General features: G+C 45.7%; 1 protein-coding gene across 2 annotated transcripts in view; it reads left to right on the top strand.

The window, feature by feature from the left end:
* Positions 1-2,766: 2,766 nt before the first annotated feature.
* The window catches only part of KCNMB1 (potassium calcium-activated channel subfamily M regulatory beta subunit 1), a 31,776-nt gene continuing 10,895 nt past the window's right edge, over positions 2,767-23,647 (top strand). The window contains exons 1-4 of one of the 2 annotated variants that reach the window (XM_084832396.1): positions 2,767-2,912; positions 7,127-7,226; positions 14,673-14,842; positions 22,515-22,640. In XM_084832396.1, coding sequence (XP_084688522.1) covers positions 14,709-14,842; positions 22,515-22,640 — 260 coding nt within the window. In that variant the 5' untranslated portion in view covers positions 2,767-2,912; positions 7,127-7,226; positions 14,673-14,708. The remainder of the gene's footprint in view (positions 2,913-7,126; positions 7,227-14,672; positions 14,843-22,514; positions 22,641-23,647) is intronic. The other variant, XM_084832397.1, reaches the window with a different exon arrangement.

Genomic DNA, 23,647 nt, shown 5'->3' with positions numbered 1-23,647 from the left:
CTCACACATTCCCAAGCTTTTGATCGCATTGAAAAACTGTGTTGTTGTCTTAATATTCACACATTAGATAGTCATTTTCAAAAGTTTCACAGTATTTTAATTTAATTATACATGTTCCAGAGAAGCTTATTGCCTGTATACAAAGATGCAGTCTGCAGACATCCTTAGAGACTTATGTCTGAGCAAGCACAGTAATAGGGCATTATACATGATTAACATCATGCACAGTTTTAGGTTGCAAACTGCAATACTCTTTCCTTGACCACTTATTTTCAAGTGAGGCAGGGCTAGTGGACCCAAGCAGCTGTTGCTCACACCCAAACACAGGCATAGGCTGATGTTAAACCTGAAGTGATGCAAAGTTTTCAGCCTTTTACTAGGTCCAGCTTCCCAAGAGGAAAGAGTACGGGAGATTCGGGGCACTTTTGTAATATCATTTAGTGACAAATATACTAAATAAACATAAAAGTCTAGGAAAGCATGGAGGCAGATAGTTTATTTATTTATTTACTTACTTGCTTACTTACTTACTTACCTACAGTATTTGTAATTTACACATAGTTCCACATAGTTCTAGTCATTACAACAGTACCACTTCCCACTAAAGCAAAATGCAAATTTGCTGCATATACTTGGAACCTCTCAGCCCTACAAGACTATTGCCTCTGATGGCTAAACTCCAACCACCAAACTGCTTCTCTTCATCCCCACCTAGGCAGATTGAGTGTTCAGTAGCTAATAGCCAGCAGCCATCAAAAGCCTTCAGTATTCATCATTCCCTTACCCTACTGTACATAATGCTAGGTATGTGTGACTGAATTCATAGCATATTCTTTCCATTTATCCCTGCTCCTCTTCCCTCTCCTTCCTCTCCTTCCACTGTGTCAATGTTAGATTGTAAACTCCTCAGAGCAGGGATCTGTCCTTTTGTACTCTATAAAATGTCATGCACATTAATCATGGCATGGTCTGTGTGCGTGGTGTGTGTGTAGACACATACACACACACACACACACACACAATGGTTTAAGCAAGGATCTTTCATTCAGCAGTATCCACTGAGTAATTGTTTTTAACTATTAACAAGCAAATAAGATGATAACATCATCTCCTCACTTGACAGGTGTAACAGAATTGCGAACACTCCATGTGTTCAACACCAGTGTGATTTTTCAGCAACGTTTTTGGGAGCCTTTGTGACCAGCAGGATTGTAGCAGGACAACTGTGGAATGTACTGCTCACCTGTGTAAATTAAAAGTAACATTTGCAACAGCCATGTTTGCCTGGCTGTTGGATGTCAACAGCAGTGCATATGCTGTAGTGAACAGCTAGGATCATACGAAGTATTTGTCTTAGCTTCAGATGTTCAACTACAGAGGTTTAAAAACCAACTGTGAAGGTCACCAAGGGTGCATTCTTGTAGATCAGACATTTTGATACAAGCATGAAATAAGCATTTGTTTGTGTCAAATGCAGAAACATATATGACTATGGGATGGATATTTTTTAAAAACGGGATTCTTGTTTGAAAGAGATTTTAACTGAAAATGTTCAGTATCCGAAATCCTCTTTCTTCCACTAACCTACACTCCAAACTTTGTGCTTAGGCATGTCATTAAACCCTGGCCAGTCATCTTTGTTTTCATTTCAGAGTTATAAATCCCTTTGCATTAACTACGCTATTTGCATTCCCCTTTCTTTTCACCGTAATAGTCTACGTAAATATTTATGTAGACTAAGACGACGAAAAATAAGGAACACAAATGGTGGCGGCCGTAGCCGCCGCCATTTGCGTACGCTTTTTTTTTTTTTAACCTACCCAGACGTGATAGGCTACATAAATACTTACGTAGCCTATCACGGCTAAATACAGGGATGCAAATGGCGGCGGCTACGGCCACCGCCATTTGTGTCCCTGCAGGCTGCCCAGCAGCCGGATGTCCGGCTGCGGGCGGCCGGAGCCAGCTGGCGGCTCCGCGGCTTGGCTGCGGAGCGGAGCCGGCTGGGCAGGATTCCGGGGGGAGGGACGGAGCACCTCCCCCCCCCATCGAGGATTCCAGGAGGAGGGACGGAGCGCCTCCCCCCCCCAGCGGAAACAGAACGGAAAGGAAGGTAAGTGTTCTGTCCATCCCTACCAAATTTGGGGAAACCTTTGACCTAACATCTGAGTTATTTAAATCCTTTCCAAAGTCCCTTTTCTTTCATTGGCTTGATTTTATTCTCTCACTCTCTTAAGGGTGCACTGCCACGAGCAAAGTCAGTAATCCCAGATGCAGCACTGGAAGTCTTACTATATATCTGGGTCTAACAATGTCATACTCTCATCTCTGCTCAGATATCTGTAAGTCATATAACGCACACACAGATTTATAGCGCTACACAGTTAAACAAAAACACCACCTTGATGTAAAAAAAAAATAAGAACCTGGCCATGACTCTGCAATACACACACACTTAAAATCTGTATTTTGAAAAATCCTGGAATTTGCCATGTTATGAAAAAAGAAAAAACCATCCAGCACACACAGGCTATGTTCAGCTGCAATATGACACAGGTACTTCAAAGTGGGCATCTTTAGAGAGTTCCACTGTATTGCTTTAGCACCAAGGAGAAGAGGGCCTCAGCTGGAAGTTGTTCATAACATTGTAGATCTCTGATCTGCAGCTATTAATCTTTACAAGGCTGCACACTTCCATACCTTACCATTTATGGTAATAGAAATTTCATAATGGGGAGCTAAGCTAAAACTTCAGTCCCAGCAATCAGTGCAAGGGAGTTCTGTGTAAAGTAGTTTTTAAAGCTCTGGGTTTTGCTACTTGGTTGCCGCTATGGAACAAGCTTTCACTCGTCGGGATTCATCAAAAACTCCATGATCCTCCGAACAAAAACCTTACCAATTCCCCAAAGATAGTAAGTATTATTTTAGAAAAGTTTCTTTCCCTCTTAGCAGTCTGTTTCCATACTTTTTTCCCGGTACAGATCAAGTCTAAGTTTCTTGAATCATTTTTTCCTAGCCAAATACCTAACAGAGCTCAGAAGCACTGCAGATATTTTTTTAAAACCATGGAAAAGAAAGTTTTCATAGAAAAGAACAGTTTCCTTTTCCTAATACAAATTCATATAGGAACCGGAACAAATAAACTGAATAATTTAGCACCCATGATGTTAATACCTTGTGAACTACACAGTGGGTAGGCAGGCAGCATTGGAAGGGTGTACGCTCTGGTTTTGTTTAATGAGCACCCCTTGCTTCAGCAGCTTTTTTTTGTTTTTCTAAAAGGAAGTCAGTGTATTTGGCATTCATATTTTAATTTTCAGTGGGGCTTGTAGACATTATGTTGTTGACATTGTACTGTATAGTATTGCATTGCATTGCACTGGTATTATTGTAGACATTATATTAGGATGCAAATAGGAGAAGGCTTATATCAAGCTAAGATGATGGAAAATACAGAGATGTCCAGTATGCCAAACCCATGTGACAGGCAGGTACACATAGCACTTTTCAGAGAATCATAGGCAAAAAGATAGCAAATTCTTCAGAATGGGGAAATAACTAACTTTTGATGGAGGAGGAGACACTAGAATTCAAATCATATTCAAAAATGGTGCTTTTCTACTCGACATCTGATTCTGCAGCACCATTTTCAGTTTTTTAACTAGCACATTAACCTCTGATTATATCTTATGAATGTCATCATAACCACATGATCATGTGTCAAAAAAGTGAACCCAGTCTGATCCTATTTAGTGGTAGCATATATGCCACTCCCTGCTTGCATTTTTTGCAATGTGCATGCCATGCTCAATAATAATTCACATACACCCAGCCACTGCGTATTGAATATTTCAGAATTCAGTATAACTTCCTCACTTTTAAGATTTGCTGCACTGCTGGCACAGATATGCTACTGCACACAGAACGTCAGCTTGTATTTTCACAGAGCCTTCCCATGACTGCAGAAGAAACTCTGCAGAATCTTTGTTCAATGGTGTTGTGCCAAGACCCTGGAATATATGAAGTAAGAATAAATGAACACAAATGGGTCCTTCAACAAATGGAGTGCTCCTGTTCAGGCTTCCTGTCAGGCAGTCGTGCCCTCATCCAGGATATGTGTCCATTCTATTCCACGTTTTCCATTTCTTCCCCCCCCCTCCAACAGTCAGCAAGCACTCCATCACTAGTGAGCATGCTCAGTTCTCAATAGGGTATTTTGAACAATTGTTCCCCCCCCCCGCCCCAAGAATGTTTTGTTTGACCTTATGCGATACCTCTCTCCTCTGTGCAAATGGTGCCATTCTGGCTACATAAAGATTGGCGCTCAAATAATTGAGTTTGCTACTGGTATATATGATGCTTATGAATAAGTTCAGAAAGTCTGTTCCTCACCATAAGCATAAGTAGACCCATGTAGCTGGGATTAAAGAAAGAGTTTCCAGGTTAGGGGAAGGTATTTCCAGTCAAACTTCAGTCCTGGAATGTCTTTTGGTAGAAATTAAGCACAACTGCACAATTCATATGCTACAACAAGGTAGAGTGTGCAGACAATGCTGGAAAATACAGTGCTTATCTGCTTGTTCTGAACAGCTTCTCACTCAGGCATGAGTTACGGTAAGGAAAAATAAATAAAATACAGTAGGACCATCTGAACTTCCCCAGTCACTGTGTCAATACAAGAGTCAATACACCTGGTGGTGGTAGAAATAGTCATCATAGTCTAAGAGCTTCCCCAACATGACTAGCATCAGATGGTGGAAAGTTTACTCTTCCTTTCAATTTTAAAATTCGTAATCATCGTTCATACCTTTGTAATCCTGGATAGCTTGAATATATCTATATGGGACTGCCCCTGAATGTCATTCATACAGAGGCTACAGAGTAAAATAAGGAAATCTTCATCAAGAGAATGTAGATAGCATGCCCAGCATGTGTACCAGCTTTCAAAAGCCACCTGGTCCCAGAACAGAATGGGATATATATCCCTCCTACCCAAACTACTTGGGTCTGATGTACCTCAGAGACCAGCACACTCTGTGTCACTACTGTATTCTCTACTAGAGCACTACTACACAAAGAGATGTTGCAAAATGAATGTATTCAGCCACAAGAGGACTCTCTTACCACCAGGTTTTCTTCGAGCTGGGAGGGAGCTCTGCTCCCTGAGTTACTGTATCTCTGTGGGAAACCATAGGTCTCCTATGAACCAAGTAGCTTTGCTAGCATTTTTATTCTATCCCTCATCCTTTCAGCAGACTTTGTGTTAATAAAGCACCTGTAGGATGTAGCTCACAGACTCTGTTCTTACCCCATCCTTGGCCCTGCAATTCTCCCTGTTGAGGGCTCCCATCAGTTTCATGAACAGCTCCTCACTCTGTGCCTACCTTTTCTGCCTGGTTCTCACTTGCCTTTTGACATTTTGACTATCACTGGTATCTCTGACTCATAAACCACTTGTTCAAACATCTTGGCCCAACCATCCCCCTGGAAATGGCTTGGCAGTGCGAAATTGCAAACCCTTGTTCCTGCCACCTGGAGAGACCCTGAACTCACCAGGGGAGTCAGGGCCCCTGCAGTATGTGGCAAAGGCTCGCCAAAGCCTAAATATTCAGCACAAGAGGCTTTTTCTTTGGATAAACATTTAATGGCTGGAAATGAACCAAGGACTACTTTAGCAGTATGTTACTTTGGGTTGGGTTGTTTTGTTTTTCTTAAAAGAAGCACTGTGATTACACATGCTTCTGGCAATTACAGAGGTTGCTTTTCAATGTGAACTCTCCTCCTCCCAAGTCTCTGAAAGTCAGAACAACAAATTGACAGCAACCTTTTATTTTGCACTCAAACAGCATTACAGAAGTAGTTAGAGGTGATTTATAGAGGACCTGCTGGGCATCATCCTTTATTCTTCCTCCTCTCTGTCACTTAAGGTTGATTTCTAGGACAGCATCAGCAACAGCAACAGCAGACAGCACAGCACCTACAGACTAACAGTTCAAAGGAGAAGAATGCAATAGAGCATGTTTCATTGAGCTTTGATTCAAACATATATGGAGCAGTATATCTCTTTGAATCAAAGCTCAGTACATGATCTGTTGCATTCTGCTCCTTTGCCACGTGAACCATTAGTCTATAGGTGCTGTGCTGTCTGGTGTTGCTGATGCTGTCCTAGAAATCAACCTTAAGCAGTGAAGGCTGGTGGTTCCTATTTCAGGGGGGCTGTGAATCCCTTCTGGGTTTCAGTCAGAACCATTCAGAACTCTAAAGGAGCTATCCAAAGTGCTAAACCCTATCCCCAAAATGGGTTTGATGCATTGGATAGCTCCTTTAGAGTTCTGACTGGTTCTGACTGTCCCTCAATGCCTCCAGAAAATCAGGGTTCTTTGCAGGCCAATCTCTGATAGAATACAAGGAGCTGCAGTCCAAAGACAAAATTGGGGAAATCCCCATTGAAAGTGGGCTCAGGCCTGCACATGGGTGGTTCAAGGTAAGACCATTCACATTGCAGAACAGGAAGGGACATCAAGGTCATCATTCATTCCATAATCACCTTTGTTATTTTTCAGTGCTACGATCATAGAAAGAGCTACTGATCGCTGTCAGGTGTAAACAAGTTCAGCCCAATTTACATAGATATTTCTCAACTTAGGCCTGTACATGGGAGCTATGGAATGTAGGGACATGTGACTCAGCAAAATTCAAGTGTGCCAAAGTTCTCCAAATTCCATCTTGAAATCCATTCCAAGTTGAGTCCATATCAGATTGAAAGCTTTGTTTGTTTTTTTAACTTTTCACATGAAAATCTGGGCAAAGTTTCCTGCGTATTTTTTCCAAATGTATGCATGCTGTCGAACACCTTTCCTTTGGTCCATACATTGCAAGCTTGGATATGTACGGACTTTGACCACAGATTGTGTCTGAGTCCGTGTTCAGTCTGGAAGGTGCAAACTGGGTAAATCCTGATCAAAAATGAACTGAAACAAATTTCTCATTCATCCCTAATTGAGTGGAAACAAGTGCATGGCGTAGCCCTTTTGGAGAACTCTTCAGTCATGTTTCTTTTCTATAATGGATGTGGAACCTAGAATTTCCTGTTATTATTTGATCTTCTGTTTATTCCTTCCTCTAGAGACCTGACAGGGAAGACCTGCCTCTCAATGTTATTCTCAAGGACCTACATCCACATGATTACCAGAATGTCCGTCACTTACCAAATCCCCTGTAATCAGGTATGACAGCTCAAGTTGGTCCAAAGCTGATTCTTGAGAATCTTGAAGAGCTCTCTGGAGTGCAATGCATTGCTTCACTTGGAACTTGCTGTTTAGCTAGGTGAGCTTTGCAGTGCTTAGTGTTTTATTGGCTCTCATACTTAGACTGCAATCCTATACACACCTGCCTGGGAGTAAGTCCCACTGAACCCAGTAGGACTTACTTCTAAGTAGACATGGATAGAATTGCCCTGTTAAACAGTTAAGTGAACAATACCCAGTGCTTCACCTAAACACTTTTGGATCTGGGTAAAATTAACTAGTTCCCTGGTAAGGTAACCGTGCAGGACCATTGTGGGAGAGGGAGAGGGACTGAAAAGCCTGGATTATGGCTGTGAGTGCAGCAGCACAGTAACAAGGGGAAAGGAGCAGAACTCACTTTGCTGCAAAACAAAAACAACCAGCCTCCTCCTTGTTCCCTCTTGTGTGTGGCCGTGGGCATTTTAACTTTCATATTCAAATTATCTTTCAATTATGCCATGCAAAATAGCACCTAACAATTTAGAATTCAGCTTTTATTAGCAAAATAGTCAGGTGGATACCAAAGCTAGAATTCTGCCATCTGTCTGTCTATGCACACACACATACAGTGGATACAAGAAAATATTAGATACAAATAGTGAAAAAAATGTTTGCAATAAGTGAACTATACACACACATACACACACATTATGTCAAGAACCTTGGTAAGAAGCTCTTTTAGGAACCTCATTTTTAATAGATATCACAAATGATACTAGAAATGTCACGAGCGTCCGTTTGGGGGCTTGAGCTTGGCAGGTTCCCACCAGTTTGGCCCCCCGGCCGCCAGTCTGTGGATCCCCATCCTTGCCTGACTTGGCAGTTGGCATGTGCAGAGTTGGGCAATCATGGTGGCCTCCACTCCTTGCCAGACTGGTGGCTCAGCCTGCTTTGCTGGCAGTTGCCTTGCAAGGAAGTAGGGCATGAGGGGATGCCACCAGCTGAGCAACCACCAGCAAAATGGGCTGAGCCGCCAGTCAATGCCTGGAAGAAAGAGGCACAGTTGCTCTTGGCAGCCACAGTGGTTCCCTTCCTGCTGCCACCACCGCCAAGCAACCCCACCTTCCTCTGCCAGTGCCCAGAGAGGCATGGTTGCTCTTGGTGGCTGTGACAGCAGCAGGATGGGAGCCAAGAGGGAAGCACCATGGGGCTTCCCTCTCGGCTCCTGTCCCATCCTGCTGCCTGCGCCGCTACAGTGAGCTGCCATTTCGTTCACAAAGCAGGTGGTTGGGGAGCGGGCAGCTGGCTCGAATGATGGGCACTCATGAACCACTGGGCAGCTCATGCCCCAGGGCAAGCAGGGGTGGGAAGCCAGCGGGGGTCCATCAGGTGGGGCGTGGGGTAGACCCAGGTGAGTTTGCCCATCCCTAAATGACACACATCGTACAAAGTCCACAAAAATGATTGAAGTGCAGTTATTTGCAGGGCTGAGGCCTTAATCTGGCCAGAATCCAATATGCTGGTCTATATTTTGCTTGCCCTTCATTTAACAATATTGATTTCCCCATAAGAGAATGTCCACAAATCAAGATTTAGACCATATTTCTGTACCTTGTTGATAGACATCAGTATTGCATAAATATCACTAATGGACTGTTGAATCACTGATTGTGCTCATTTTGCTATAAAACAAAGGATTACTAGCAGGAATTTTCTGATTTCTGTACTCATTTATTTCTCCCTTGCCATAACAGTCAAGCAATGCACCATCAGCAAATGCATCACAAAGGTCAATGGTGCCATAGCTCTGAGGAATCCTCTACGCCAAGCCGAAACAACTTGTGACCTGGCTAGCCAATCACAGCCTACAAGCCATGCATTAGGAATCAGCACTGCCCGGGGCTTAATAAAACTTCCATGGGAATATAGGGGGCAGGGCGAGGAAGTGAGGCTTGAGCTAATACATGGCTGATGGGCTGTGTTTGGCATGGTGATTCACAAGTTGCGTGGACATGTTCTATGTCTTTACAGGAAATAGGAAATTGCCAGAGAGAGGGCCTGTAGCTCAGTGGTAGAGTATCCACTTTGCATGCAGAAGGTCCCAGTTTCAGTCCCAGGAATCTCCAGGTAAGGCTAGGAAGGGATTCTGCTGCCAGTCAGTGTGCATGTGGGAGCAATCAACATGCATAAAGAGCAGGGCAGGAACTCACTGAAACAGAGGAACACAGGAAGCTGCCTTATACTGTCAGATCATTTGTCCATCTAGCCCAATATTCTCGACACTGCCAGTCAGTATTGACAATATTGGGCTAGATGGACAAATGATCTGACAGTATACGGCAGTTTCCTGTGTTCCTCTGTTTCAGTGAGTTCCTGCCCTGCTCTTTGTGCATGTCGATTGCCCCCATGCAACATCAGGATTGTTTGCAGGCCACTTGCTCTCACTGATGTGCTTACCCCACTTCACAAACATCTGGTGAAGAAGAGCTCTAGCCTGCTGCTTCACAGAGCAGGCCCTGGTGCTTACCTGCAAGTGCGTCTGAGAGTGATGGGGAGATAGGCTGGAACCCCACCCCTGCCATGCTCCTACCAGAAGACCCACACGTTAATTTCTAAACATGCTATGTCACCCTTCAAGAACTATTCTCAGGAGAGCTTACTCAATTTTTAAAATATCTAAACAAGATAGGAACGAAATTAAAGAGCATAAAAAAGCAGAGAAATGCTAGCAGCGGTAAGAGCACCTCAGTTTAACAACAAAAAGCCCAGTCTGGCTGTCACCTAAAAATACCAAAGTAGCCCGCACCCCACCCCAGGTGAACCTCCTTTGTGAAGAGAATTCCAGAAAAGTGGCCTCCTCATTTATGGAGAATTCCATAATCGAGAAGGCCCTCTCCCCTGACTTCCAATGGCAGTGGAACCAGGAAGGAAGCATTGGAGGAGAAGGATCTCAGACAGTACAAGGGCAGGTGTTCCTACAGGTACCATGGACCTAAGCCATGCACAGCTTGAAAAGGTTAAGCACCATCACTTTGAACTGTGCTCCGAAACAGACCGGGTGGGAATCAATGAAGCTTTTAAAAAAGAATTTGTGTGACAGATTCCCTATTTATTTATTTAAAATATTTCTTGACTGCCTTTCAGGGCAGGAGCCCTCCCAAGGCAGCTCAGAGCAATACTGATCCCTGTCAAAAACTGGAGCCATATTTTGAACTATCTGGAATCTTCAAAGTCAGGGTTCAAAGGTGCTTAGGGATGGGGAAGAATTTTGTTCAGTTTGCATTTCAATGTGAACTTATTCATTTGTTTGATTTCATTTTTATGCCACCCAATAGGCAAAGCTCTTTGAGCAGTTCACAAAAAAATTAAACCCTAAAATACAACATAATATAAAATCTTTAAATTTTTAAAATAGAACAGAACCAAAGTAAAAACCACAGTGACACATGTAGGGCACAATCCTATGCATGTTTAGACAGAAAAAGGTCTTCCAGCCAGCCCAACATGCAAAGGACTGCTCCCTTAACAATTCAGTAAATTGAACTTCCCAGACTAATATGTGAACTGGAATGCAATGTCCCTTTGGTATTCGTATGTCTCAGAATTTGCTATGCAATTCTTCAAACAAAAAAATTTGCAAATATATTAGCAGAATGATATAGAAAAAAGCATTATATAAGGGGAAACTGCTTGCAAAAACTGCATATATTTGACAAAAATGCATAATGCACATAAAAAACCAGATGAATTCTCATCCAGAATTCCTTTTAAAAACTAGTAACGAACTGTTGTGGAAATGGGATAGTCCAAACTGAGGACTGGAAAAGTGAGAAACTGAGAGAAACTGAAACTGAGAGATTTGCCCACCCCTAGCTCCTCTTCTTGGGTAGAAGTGCTAAAACCTGCTTTGCAAAGTAACAGGCTGCAGCTGGACTTCAGTCTGTTTCCCTTTTCAGCAAAGCAGCTGATTTGACTAGAAGAGCTTCTGCATTAAAACGTAAGCCGCCATCCTTCTGCATCAAAAGAATAGAAGAGGGAGGTGGGCCATATCTCTTCCTTCTAATCCCTTGACTGCTTCTGAGGAAAGACCAGAGCTTGCCTTTGATGCAATCAGCTCAAACTAGGGATGCTGGAGAAATTTGAGACGGGCTAAAATGAGCTCAGATTTTGAAAATCCGACCTGCGGAATCCACTGCAGAGTGACCCCCTCAGGCTGGGGGACTTTGGGGTGATTTTTTTACTTTCCTGAAATTTACGCATATAAATTCGTAGGAAAATACTAGGGATGGCAGAGAATTCCACCACGGATTTCAGTGAGGCTGAATGCCAGTGCATTCGAAACCCCCCGAAACCCATGGCGGAATGGCCTCCCACCCCCTGCCACCTCACGGAATCCCCCCAGAATGAAACTTACCTGGGCCTCCGGCAGCGGTGGCGGCAGCGGTGGCTCCAGCGGCGGCGGCTGGTCTTTCGGCCGGCTGCTGCAGCCGCCATTTGCGTCCTGCCAAGCTGCTGTGATAGGCTACATAAGTATTTACGTAGCCTATCACGGCAAAGACCAGGGACGCAAATGGCGTAGCAAATATATGCCGTAACGTTACAAATATATGCCATTTGCGTGGCTGCCTGTACCGTGATAGTACATAGCGGCCGCCATTTGCGTGCCTGTTCTTTGCCATGATAGGCTACGTAAATACTACGGTGGCTGCCATTTGCATCCACAGCAGCCCGGCCATGGCTGGAACTCTGGCTGCGGACAGCCCTGGCCGGCAGCTCCACGGAGCCACTGCAGAGCCTCCCCTCCCCCTGCGAATCACATCTGCGAAAAGGTAAATGACTTTCGTACATCCCTAGAAAATACTCAAGTGTCTGCTGAGGAAACGTTGAATAGAATGGAGGACAATACGCTAAATGTTACGTACTAAGGTAAATTATGTAAATACTTATGTAAATACATAATTATTTGCATATTTTTCCACATGACGGGAAAAAAATTGCATCCGTCTGTGGGTGGACGATGGAACAAAAGGCACCTGATGATCTGCGAAACACAGACGGAGCAAAATTTACGCAGTCCGTACATCCCTAACTCAAACCATGTGGTGATGGGAAAGAGGCAATGTGTCCCAAGGCATCTGTTCAGACAAGAGATTGTCTGAACAGGCATTTCAGGGGAAGATCATCTCAGAGAAGAAACCCCCTCTTCTCACACAACTACACAGAGGTGGAGTATCCGAGCGGTTGCACTTGGATTTGGTGCAGACAGCACCAGCTATATCTCCCTAGGTGTATCGCAGGAAAGTAGCTGGTTGAGCACATATTTTATTCCTGTACCCTTCCCTGCAAATTATGCAAGTGCTTCCATCGGCTGGATGTATTTTGTATAAGTCTCTGCTCACAGCAGGTTCAAATGACATAGTAGTTAATGCATCAGTAGCTGCTGGCAGACTTTCTACCCAAGCACACCCATCATTGCTAGAAATAGGTGCAGTATTTAGACTATGGATGCACAAAAGTCACTTACCTGATCTCGCAGCTTATAGCAAATAAGGGCTATTTGCGTTGCCCTTATTTTCGCCGTAGTCTACGTAAATCTTTACGTAGACTACAGGGACCAAATAAGGAACGCGAATGGCGGCTCCCTATGGGGGCCGCCATTAGCCGTACGCGCTTTTTTTTTTTTTTTTAAAGTCACCCGTGATAGGCTACGTGACGATTAACATAACCTATCACGGCTGACTTTGCAAATCTAGCCGTGATAGGCTACATTAATCGTTATGTAGCCTATCACAGGGGCGTTTTGTTTTTTTTTACTTTTCTTGTAATGGCGGCAGCGGCAGCCGGTCGAAAGACCGGCTGCCGCCCCGCCCCTGACGTAGACCTGCCGAACTGCCGCCGGGACCCGCCGCCGGGAGGGACATTCGTGAAAGGTAAGTCCCATCCCGGGGGGGGGGACGGGGGGCAGGGGGGGGAGAATTTCTCCCCGAACAACCTTCGGAGGACTGAATGCGTTGGCACTCGGCCCCCCGAAGTTTCGGGGAGAAATTCTCCCCCATCCCTAGTTTAGACGACCCTGGGTATACTGCAAAAGCACACTACCAATGAAAATAGAGCCTTAGGTGAAGAAAATTAAATTCCCATGCCCCCTCACCCATTGCCAGAAAAATAAAACATGCCCTCCTACCCATACGTTACCACCACATGCATTAAGCAAATGCCCTTTTAGAACTGAGATGTTGTCACTATACACTATATGGCATTAATAGCAGGAATGTGACCGACCTGCATGTTTTCTGTTAGCTCAATGGCAGGCAAGGGAAAGCTAAGGGTGGAGAAGGAGAGCTTAACCTCCGCTCTATCTCCTTGCCACAGTTCCAACAAAAAGCACTTCTCTGAAGCCGCTATTTGCATAGCAAGGGAGGCTTGTTAATGCAGTAAAGTGTTTACTGGCATCAGTGGGAACTTCCTTTGAAAAGCATAAGAAAAACTATGCATATTAATCACATTTACACAATTTACACATCACATTTACACATCATGTCTTAGTGGCCCTTAGTGGAGCTGAACACTGAGAACTTGTCCACAGTTGGCCTGCATTCAATGTCCTTGTCATAAAGGTAGAGCTGAATATCCCATTTTCTTGGGACCATTCATCCCCCACTGGTCGATGGAGGCAGTCAGATATTTTCCCACCAAAAATGCCTTTAGGAATGATGTTGTGTCAAACCCCATTGAGGCACTCTGTCACAGGAGCACCACAGGGCTGCTGAGGTTAGCCAAACCATTGCTTGAAGGAGTGATAAGCCCCTCATTTTGGGGTAGCAAAAAGAAAGAAAAACCCTTGGCCTCCTCGTCTTTAAAGGTGAGGCTACCCTATCACCCCTTCCCTGCCCTGAAGATTAATCCAACCATCAAGGCATGTTTTCACCCCACATACAAAAATCGCTGGGCCTGAAAGCTTCAGCCCAGCATTGCTTACCATTCTAGCAGTGTTGAACAAAGCACCCTAAAATGTGAAAGATGTGAACTACTGGCACTGACTACTACAGGAAATAACATGCAAGCTTGTATTTCTGTCCCAGACAGTCCTTCTGTATCTACAGGTGGAAGACGCTAGACCACCTTCATTAAAAACAATGCATGGAGGACTGAACATTTGACAGACTTATCACTGAAGATGTAAATTAATTCATAGAATCATAGTAGGGTTGGAAGGGGGCTATAAGACCATCGAGTCCTACCCCAATTCATTTCATTAGTACGGCATGCCACACACTATTGGATTTACTCTGGAGTTTTTGTTCTTGGAAAGCAAATGTTCCTAGGTTTCAAAAAGCATGAAGAGAAATTGTGCAAGTTCTCCAGGATGAGGATGGGTTTGCAACTGTGTTGAATGATCATAATGGCAAGATCCTGACTGCTTCTGTTATTTTATTTTTTACACAGAGATAAAGGTGACAGGATCCATTGCAGTAAGTCATAATGGCAAAAAAACTGGTGACAGCACAGAAACGAGGGGAGACCAGGGCACTCTGCCTGGGCTTGGGAATGGTGGCATGCTCAGTGATTATGTATTTCTTCATTGGGATCACCATTGTGCCATCCTACAAACAAAGGTACCTGGGCTTATTTGACATGCACTTATGTGTTTTTCTCCTTCAGCATGCAGAACCATCCCATTGTTTTAAACAAACATGCAGGGAATTCCGGGTCTTAAACCAGTAACCAACCAGCCAAGTCCATTTGGAAGCTTAAATGTTGTGATATAGGTCTGGTTCCAATATTACCAGACTCTGATGAAATGTTCATAGTGGAGGAAGAAGGCATGTGCCTCTCTCCTCTACCATGTATGTGAAGCCATGTGAGATACAGGCAGTACACCCCACATGGAGGCCTGCTTGTGCTATAGCTTCATTCACATACATCTTCCATCTCAGAAAGGGAGGGATAGGGATAGGGTTGGCGGAGAATTTCTCCCCGAAACTTTGGGGGGCCGAGCGCCAACGTGTTTGGCCCCCCGAACAAGTTTTGGGGAGAAATTCTCCGCACCCCCCTTCACCCCACACCCCCCCCCGGGACGGGACTTACCTTTGGTGAATGTCCCTCCCGGCGGCGGGTCCGGCCGGCGGTTCGGCGGGTCTTTGTCCAGGGTGGGAGCGGCAGCCGGTCTTTTGACCGGCTGCCGCCACCGCCATTCCAATAAAAGAAAAAAAAAACAAATGCCCCCGTGATAGGCTACGTGACGATTAACGTAGCCTATCACGGCTAGATTTGCAAAGTCAGCCGTGATAGGCTACGTAAATCGTCACGTAGCCTATCACGGGTGACTTTAAAAAAAAAAAAAGCACGTACGGATAATGGCGGCCCCCATAGGGAGCCGCCATTCCCGTTCCTTATTTGGTTGCTGTAGTCTACATAAATCTTTACGTAGACTACGGCGAAAATAAGGGCAACACAAATAGTGTTCCCTTATTTTCGCCATAGTCTACGTAAATCTTTACGTAGACTAGACGTGCCAAAATAAGGAATGCAAATGGCAGTCCCCATGGGAGCTGCCATTTGCGTACGTGCTTTTTTTTTTTTCAAAGTCACCCGTGATAGGCTACGTGACGATTTACATAGCCTATCACGGCTGACTTTGGAAATCTAGCCGTGATAGGCTACGTAAATCGTTACATAGCCTATCATGGGTGTGTGTGGGGTTTTTTTACTTTACTGGGGGTTTTTGCAATGGCGGCGGTGGCAGCCGGTCGGGAGACCGGCCGCCGCCCCCGCCCCCAACGAAACGCTGCCGAACCGCCGCCGGGACCCGCCGCTGAGAGGGACATTCGCTGAAGGTAAGTCCCATCCCGGGGGGGTGGCCGGCGGAGAATTTCCCCAACACTTTCGGGGGGCCGAATGCGTCGGCACTCGGCCTCCTGAAGATTCGTGGAGAAATTCTCCACCAACCCTAGATAGGCTACGTAAGTTTTTATGTAGCCTAAAACGTCTGGGCAAAAAAAAAGGTGTACGCAAATGGCGGCAGCTATGGCAGCCACCATTTGCATTCCTTATTTTGGGTCGTCTTAGTCTACGTAAATAATTATGTAGACTAAGATGGCGAAAATAAGGGTAACGCAAATAGCGTCCGCTATACTATTTGCGTTCCCCTTATTTTCCCCGTCTTAGTCTACGTAAATATTTACGTAGATTAAGACGGCAAAAATAAGGAACACAAATGGCGGCAGCCGTAGCCACCTCCATTTGCGTACGCGGTTTGTTTGTTTGTTTTTTCCTAGAGCCCTCCGCGGCCGGAAATCCAGCTGCGGATGGCTCTGGGCTGGCTGGGCATGGCCGGCTGCTCCGCCGAGCTGCCTTGGAGCACAGCCGGCCACGGAGGATTCCGGGGTGGAGGAACAGAACACCTCCCCCCCCACCATCAACATAATCCGCAAAAGGTAAGTGACTTTTGTACATCCCTACTACTCTCCCACTCCCTGCACACCGAAAGACTCCTGACACCCCACTTGCATGGCTGGCTGGATTAAATGTATGAGCCTGGAATTAGAAGTCTCTGGACATTAATGTCTCCTCAAAATAGAAATTCTATTGCACTTAGGAAGCTCTTAGGCAGAATGTTCGTTAACAACACATCCACAGCAGATATTCATTGTTAAATATGCCAAATCACATTTCTTTCTACAGAGTTAAGGTGGAATTCATGTCGTTTTAATGGCAGGAGCTTTTGCTTCTGCAGCAGAAAAATACATTTATCCTTGCTGTCATGGTTGAGGTCTGAACAGACACGGTACTAGGGATGTCAGAGAATTCCGCCACGGATCTCGGTGAGGCCGAATGCCAGTGCATTCAGCCCCCCCAAAGTCCATGGCAGAATGAAGCCCCCTACCCCCCCACCCCGTGAAAGGTGTGAAACGGAGCACTTACCTGCTGCGTTCGTGCTGCTTTGCGAATGGCAGCCGCTTCTGCAGCCACCATTCGCTTCTTCATTATAGCTGTGATAGGCTACGCAAATACTTACGTAGCCTATCACAGCTAATGCAGGGACACCATTTGCATCCCTGTGGAGGCCGTGATAGGTTATGTAAGTATTTACATAGCCTATCATGGCAAAAAAAAGGAACGCAAATGGCGGCAGCTACGACAGCCACCATTTGCGTTCCCTTTTTTTTTTGCCGTGATAGGCTACGTAAATATTTACGTAGCCCATCATGGAAAAAGACAGGGATGCAAATGGCGGCAGCTACAGCGGCCGCCATTTGCGTCCCTGTGCAGGTTGCCCAGCGGCCGGATGTCCGGCTGCAGGTGGCCCCGGCCGGCGGCTCCACGGAGTTGCTGCGGAATGGAGCCGGCTGGGGAGAATTTCAGGGGGAGGGATGGAGCGCCTCCCCCCCACAGTGAATGTCACCCTTCGAAAAGGTAAGTGACTTTCATACATCCCTACATGGTACTCCATATAGTGACAGCAGTAACATTTCTAGCTGACCACAGTTGGCTAACAAGTAGTGGGTACATCTGGTGAGCTGTGCACACTCTGAAAAATTAATCATCCTATTTCAAATTAAGCCAAGATCTGTCATTTCATGTATCACTCATTCCCCATCTCTTTTTTCTCCAAACACTGACTCTATTTGCATGCGTTCCACAAGAATGCATCTTTCCACTGCTTGCGATAGCACCTATTTGAGAAAATAAACATTGCTATAGTAAATGCAACTAGGTTTAACAACCACAACCAGACTTCAGGGGGAGGGGGCAGACTAATAGTAGAAACAAATTAAAATCTGCAAGGAAAGCAAATGAAAACAGACTGATGCTCATCCATTCAAATGGTCCTGTTCAAGATCAAAAATGAACAAAAACTGTAAGTATATTAGATTATTCCAACTCTCCCTATAGCATTAGGCATAAACGGCATTTACAAAAGATAGCAAACAAACATCAGCAAACAGTAATATCAACAGGGATTGGTGAGAATTTCATTTCTGTTAGTTTTTTATAAGAATTTAATCAAAATTCACAAATTTCTTCATATTCAGAATGGCAAGAACTTGAGATTAAATACAAATATTTGAATGTGGGAGAAAGTGAAATTGACAGTAGGGATAGATGGGTGCCCCCACTTCTGGGTTCTCCCTACCCCTGCTCTCATGCCCCAAGACCCATGCCCACCCACCCACCCTGCTCATTGAGCTACCCACACTCACCCCGGGCCCGTCTGGCAAGCTCTGCAATTGCCATTTTGCAAAATAAAACAGTGATTGCAACAATACACACATCTGGTCTTCTGTAAAATAGTGCCATGAATAGCTGATATATGCAAGATAAGATTACAGGCATAAATTAGGGATGTACGAAAGTCACTTACCTTTTCGCAGCTTGGCTTCACGGTGGGGGGGAGGCATTTCGCTTCTCCCCCCGAAGTTCAGGCGAGGGGGGGAGGCGTCCCGCCTCGCCCGGCCGAAATTCTGGATGGGGGGGAGGTGCCCCACCTCGCCCAGCCGAAATTCAGGACGGGGAGAAGCGCCCCGTCTCCCCAGCCGTGAAACAAAGTGAAAGAAAAACAAAACCTGTGATAGGCTACGTAACAATTAACGTAGCCTATCACGGCTAGATTTCCAAAGTCAGCTGTGATAGGCTACGTTAATCATCATGTAGCCTATCACTGGTGACTTTGGGGGGGGGAAAAAAGCACGTACGCAAATGGCGGTGGCCCATGGGCGCCGCCATTTGCGTTCCTTATTTTGGCACGTCTAGTCTACGTAAAGATTTATGTAGACTATGGTGAAAATAAGGGCAATGCAAATAGCATTTTTGAATGCTTTGTTCTTAAAAGCCTGGGTTTGAATCCCTGTGTATTCAACCAAGTTAGTGCTAAATTAGGGTTTCCACCTCTTTTTTTCCTGACAGGCTCCTCATCTTTGACTTTAACAGCTATGTGGCACTGCAGGCAGGGACAACATGGTCCTCTCAATGCTGGGAATAGCTGCAACTGTTGAATTTGGCCAGTGCAGATGGGGGAGAATTTTGTCTGAGTTCAATTTGAATAAGAATTTACCAAAATTTGCAAATTTCTACTCATTCAGAATGGTAAGAACTTGAGATTTAAAAAAAGTATATGTGAGAGAAAGAGAAACTGACAGATTTGTCCATTCCTAATAACCCACTATAGCAAAAGATAGTTTTATCCCTAGAGATATCGCAGGTACCCGCCTGGGTCCGGGAGTCCATTGCCCACCCCCCAGACTGCGCCCTCCAAGATGCTGTCCTGGCTCACCCCCCACTCACACCTTCCTGGACTCACCGTGATCAGTCTTGTGAGAGCCTGCCATTTTTCCAACTTTGTTGTGTAAGCAAAAAGGAAGTTTGAAAAAATACTTTAAATATGCGCAGTTTGTGGCCATAAAAGCTTAATGTGTGCACTATTAGAGGCATATTGCCCTTAATATTGTGCATATTAAGCTTTCATGGCCCCAAACTGCAGTTATTTAAATATGCACATTTTTTAAACTTCCTTTTTGTGCAGACAGCAAAGGTGGGGAAATGGTGGGCGCTCACCAGATGGGATCGCAGTGAGTCCGGGCAACTCGCCAAGCTCATGGGCAACCTGAGCGCAGGCCGGGGGGGGAGTGGGGGCCGTCCATCTGCAGGTGCCCGGAGAACCCAAGCTGGGGTGCTTTCTCACAGCCTATTTATCCCACTCCTACACCGACACCTATAGGATAATCCCTTGCATCCTGGCACATTGGTAAGCTTTTGTATCCTCAACTATGTGTATATGACTAGTGCCAACTAAGGATGTACAGATTTGGTTTCGCTGATTGTCAAGAGTCTTTAGTTCTATCTAGGGTTGGCGGAGAATTTCTCTCCGAAACTTTGGGGGGCCGAGCGCCAACGTGTTCGGCCCCCGAACAAGTTTCGGGGAGAAATTCTCCGCACCCCCCCCCCACCCACCGCACCCCCCCCCCGGGACGGGACTTACCTTTGGCGAATGTCCCTCCCGGCGGCGGGTCCGGCCGGCGGTTCGGCGGGTGTTCATCCGGGGCGGGAGCGGCAGCCGGTCTTTCGACCGGCTGCCGCCGCCGCCATTCCAATAAAAGAAAAAAAAATGCCCCCGTGATAGGCTACGTGACGATTAACGTAGCCTATCATGGCTAGATGTGCAAAGTCAGCCGTGATAGGCTACGTAAATTGTCACGTAGCCTATCACGGGTGACTTTAAAAAAAAAAAAAAAGCGTGTATGCAAATGGCGGCCCCCATAGGGAGCCGCCATTCCCGTTCCTTATTTGGTCGCTGTAGTCTACGTAAAGATTACGTAGATTACGGTGAAAATAAGGGCAACGCTATTTGCTTTGCCCTTATTTTCGCCGTAGTCTACGTAAAGATTTACGTAGACTACAGCGACCAAATAAGGAACGCGAATGGCGGCTCCCTATGGGGGCCGCCATTTGCGTATGCTACGGGTGGATGAAAGTCACTTACCTGTCGTCGAAGGCCGTTCGCGGTGGGGGGGAGGCGCTTCGCTGCTCCCCCCGCGAAGTTCAGGCCGGGGGGGGGAGGCTTCCCGCCTTGCCCGGCCGAAATTCAGGCCGGGGGGGAGGCTTCCCGCCTCGCCCGGCCGAAATTCAGACCAGGGGAGAGGCTTCCCGCCTCGCCCGGCCGAAATTCAGGCCGGGGAGGAGGCGCCTCGCCTCGCCCGGCCGCGAAAATAAAAGTTATTTTCGCCGTAGTCTACATAAACATTTACGTAGACTACAGTGACCAAATAAGGAACGGGAATGGCGGCTCCCTATGGGGGCCGCCATTATCCGTACACTCTTTTTTTTTTTTTTTTAAGTCACCCGTGATAGGCTACGTGACGATTCATGTAGTCTATCACGGCTGACTTTGCAAATCTAGCCGTGATAGGCTACGTGAATCGTCACGTAGCCTATCAGGGGGCGTTTTTTTTTTTTTCTTTCATTGCAATGGCGGCGGTGGCAGCCGGTCCCGCCTCGTTCGAACACCCGCCGAACCGCCGGCTGGACCAGCCACCGGGAGGGACATTCGGTGAAGGTAAGTCCCGTCCCGGGGCGGGGGCGGGGTGTGGGGGGGGGTGGAGGATTTCTCCCCGAAACTTGTTCGGGGGGCCGAACACGTTGGCGCTCGGCCCCCCGAAGTTTCAGGGAGAAATTCTCCGCCATCCCTAGCGTACGCACTTTTTTTTTTTTTTAAGTCACCCGTGATAGGCTACGTGACAATTAACATAGCCTATCATGGCTGACTTTGCAGATCTAGCCGTGATAGGCTATGTTAATCGTCACGTAGCCTATCACGGGGGCGTGTTTTTTTTAAAAAAAAAACTTTTTAGTTCACGGCCAGGCGAGGCAAGGCGCCTCCTCCCCGGCCTGAATTTCGGCCAGGCGAGGCATGAAGCCTCCCCCCCCGGCCTGAATTTCGGCCGGGCGAGGCGGGAACCCTCCCCCCCGGCCTGAACTTCGCAGGGGGAGCAGCGAAGTGCCTCCCTCCCACCGCGAAAAGCTTCGAGGACAGGTAAGTGACTTTCGTCCATCCCTAGTTCCATCATCTACTCATTGACTGAATCGGATTCTTTTGACCAGAATTTTGCTTACTTATAATGTCCATTAGTGCAAGTGTGCATTCACACCAATGCACACTTGCAAAAATATGCTAATCCTCATTAATATGGATTTATTTATTTATTTATTTATTTATTTCTATACCGCCCAATATCAGAAGCTCTCTGGGCGATTCGGAAAAATTAAAACCAAACAACACACAATAAAACAATTTAAAATATATAGAACATTAAAACCACAATATAACAATACAACCACAATAAAACCTAGCAGCAGTACAGGAGTTTAAAATACAGATTTAAAACAGCAAAGATAAAAATTTAGAAAGCTAAAATGCTAAAATGCCTGGGATTATGGGATAATATGGATTAGAATATTTGCGCAAGTATGCATTGGTGGTAATGCGAATGAGCAAATATCCCCTCCCCCACAAGTAAAAAACTGAGTTGCAAGTCTGTGGAATCCACGTGACTCAGAAAAAAACAGTCCTCTGTGGAATCTAGAAATCCAAACTCATTTGAATCCATTGAGAATTTTTTCTGACATCCCAGCTGCCAACTGATACACCAGTGCTGATCACCTTCTCAACTCACTTCTACTCCAATACTGCCTTTCCAGACATACTTGAGCTCTCATGTCATCCATAAACTCCAGGCAGCAAACAGTCCTCTTTAGCACCATGCAACTTTCCATTTCTAACTTGTCTTGCAGATGTTGGTGCTGCAAAGAGATGCTTTTTGAGAAGGTTTGGATCAGAGATCTGTGTTTTAAGAAATACCACATCTACTGCCCTACTGTTTCCACAAGAAAAAAAACCATTTATCCTCATGTTTTCAAGTAGGTGAAAGGTCCCCAAATATCAGACGTTCATAAGCTCCAACGAGAAAACTGATACATAGGCTAGGTGGGTCTCCAATTGCTTAAGGCCTGTGGGCACATCTGGAATTTTGAAAGATTGTCCTTGGTGCCACCACCCCTCCCCCGCCCTCTCTCTGCCTCTCATATTCCGGCTGTTTGTTCACTCTCACCTCCCCTGCTTATTCTCTGGCTGTTTTCTCTCCGCTTCCATTCACATCTTCTTTATTTTATTTATTAGATTTATATACCATCCACATGGAAATGTCCTCAGGGATGTTTACAAACTCGATCTGGGGGCCTGATTCCATTAGGTCCAGTAGAGAAGAATCTACTCTTACTGGAACTTAATGAAATCAGGCCTCCAGATCAATACATACATGCAGGGGGATCCCCAGGTGGCCACTATGACATGTCATGCGTGGTGTGAAGTCTTGCAAAATCTCCTGCCCACTGCTTCCTTGATCAGAATCATAATGATGCCCAGGAGTGTGTTTACACAGCTGAGGCTAGAGTGCCAGGTGCACCATTCCTAGAGATCTCTGATCTCGCCATGGTCATGCATACGTTAGTTACATTCCATTCATACCACTGTAATGTGCTCTACATGAAGCTGTCTTTGAAAACCATTCAGAACTTCAGCTGGTCCAGAATCATAGAACAGTAGGGTTGGAAGAGGCCTATAAGACCATCAAGTCCAACCCCAGAATGTTGAGGCCAGACTGTTGACTGGGGCCAGTTAGAAGGAGCATGTGACTCCCTTGTTCCAACAGCTTCATTGGCTACTGGTCTCTTTCCAGACACAGTTCAAAGTGCTGGTTATGACTTGTAAAGCCCTATACAACTTGAGACCAGGCTACTTGAAAGACCGCTTTCTCCCATGAAAGCCTGCCTGGGTTTCAAGACCTTCAGGGGAGGCCTTCCTCTTGGTACAACAGCCATCAGAGGCATGTTTGGTGGGGATACAAGAGAGGGCCTTCTCAGTGGCT

The sequence above is a fragment of the Heloderma suspectum genome, chromosome 2, assembly GCF_057233095.1.
Source record: "Heloderma suspectum isolate Gila_16-S chromosome 2, 16-S_ref, whole genome shotgun sequence".
In the NCBI taxonomy this organism is placed as follows: Eukaryota; Metazoa; Chordata; class Lepidosauria; order Squamata; family Helodermatidae; genus Heloderma; species Heloderma suspectum.
This window is presented reverse-complemented; position numbering and strand designations above follow the sequence as displayed.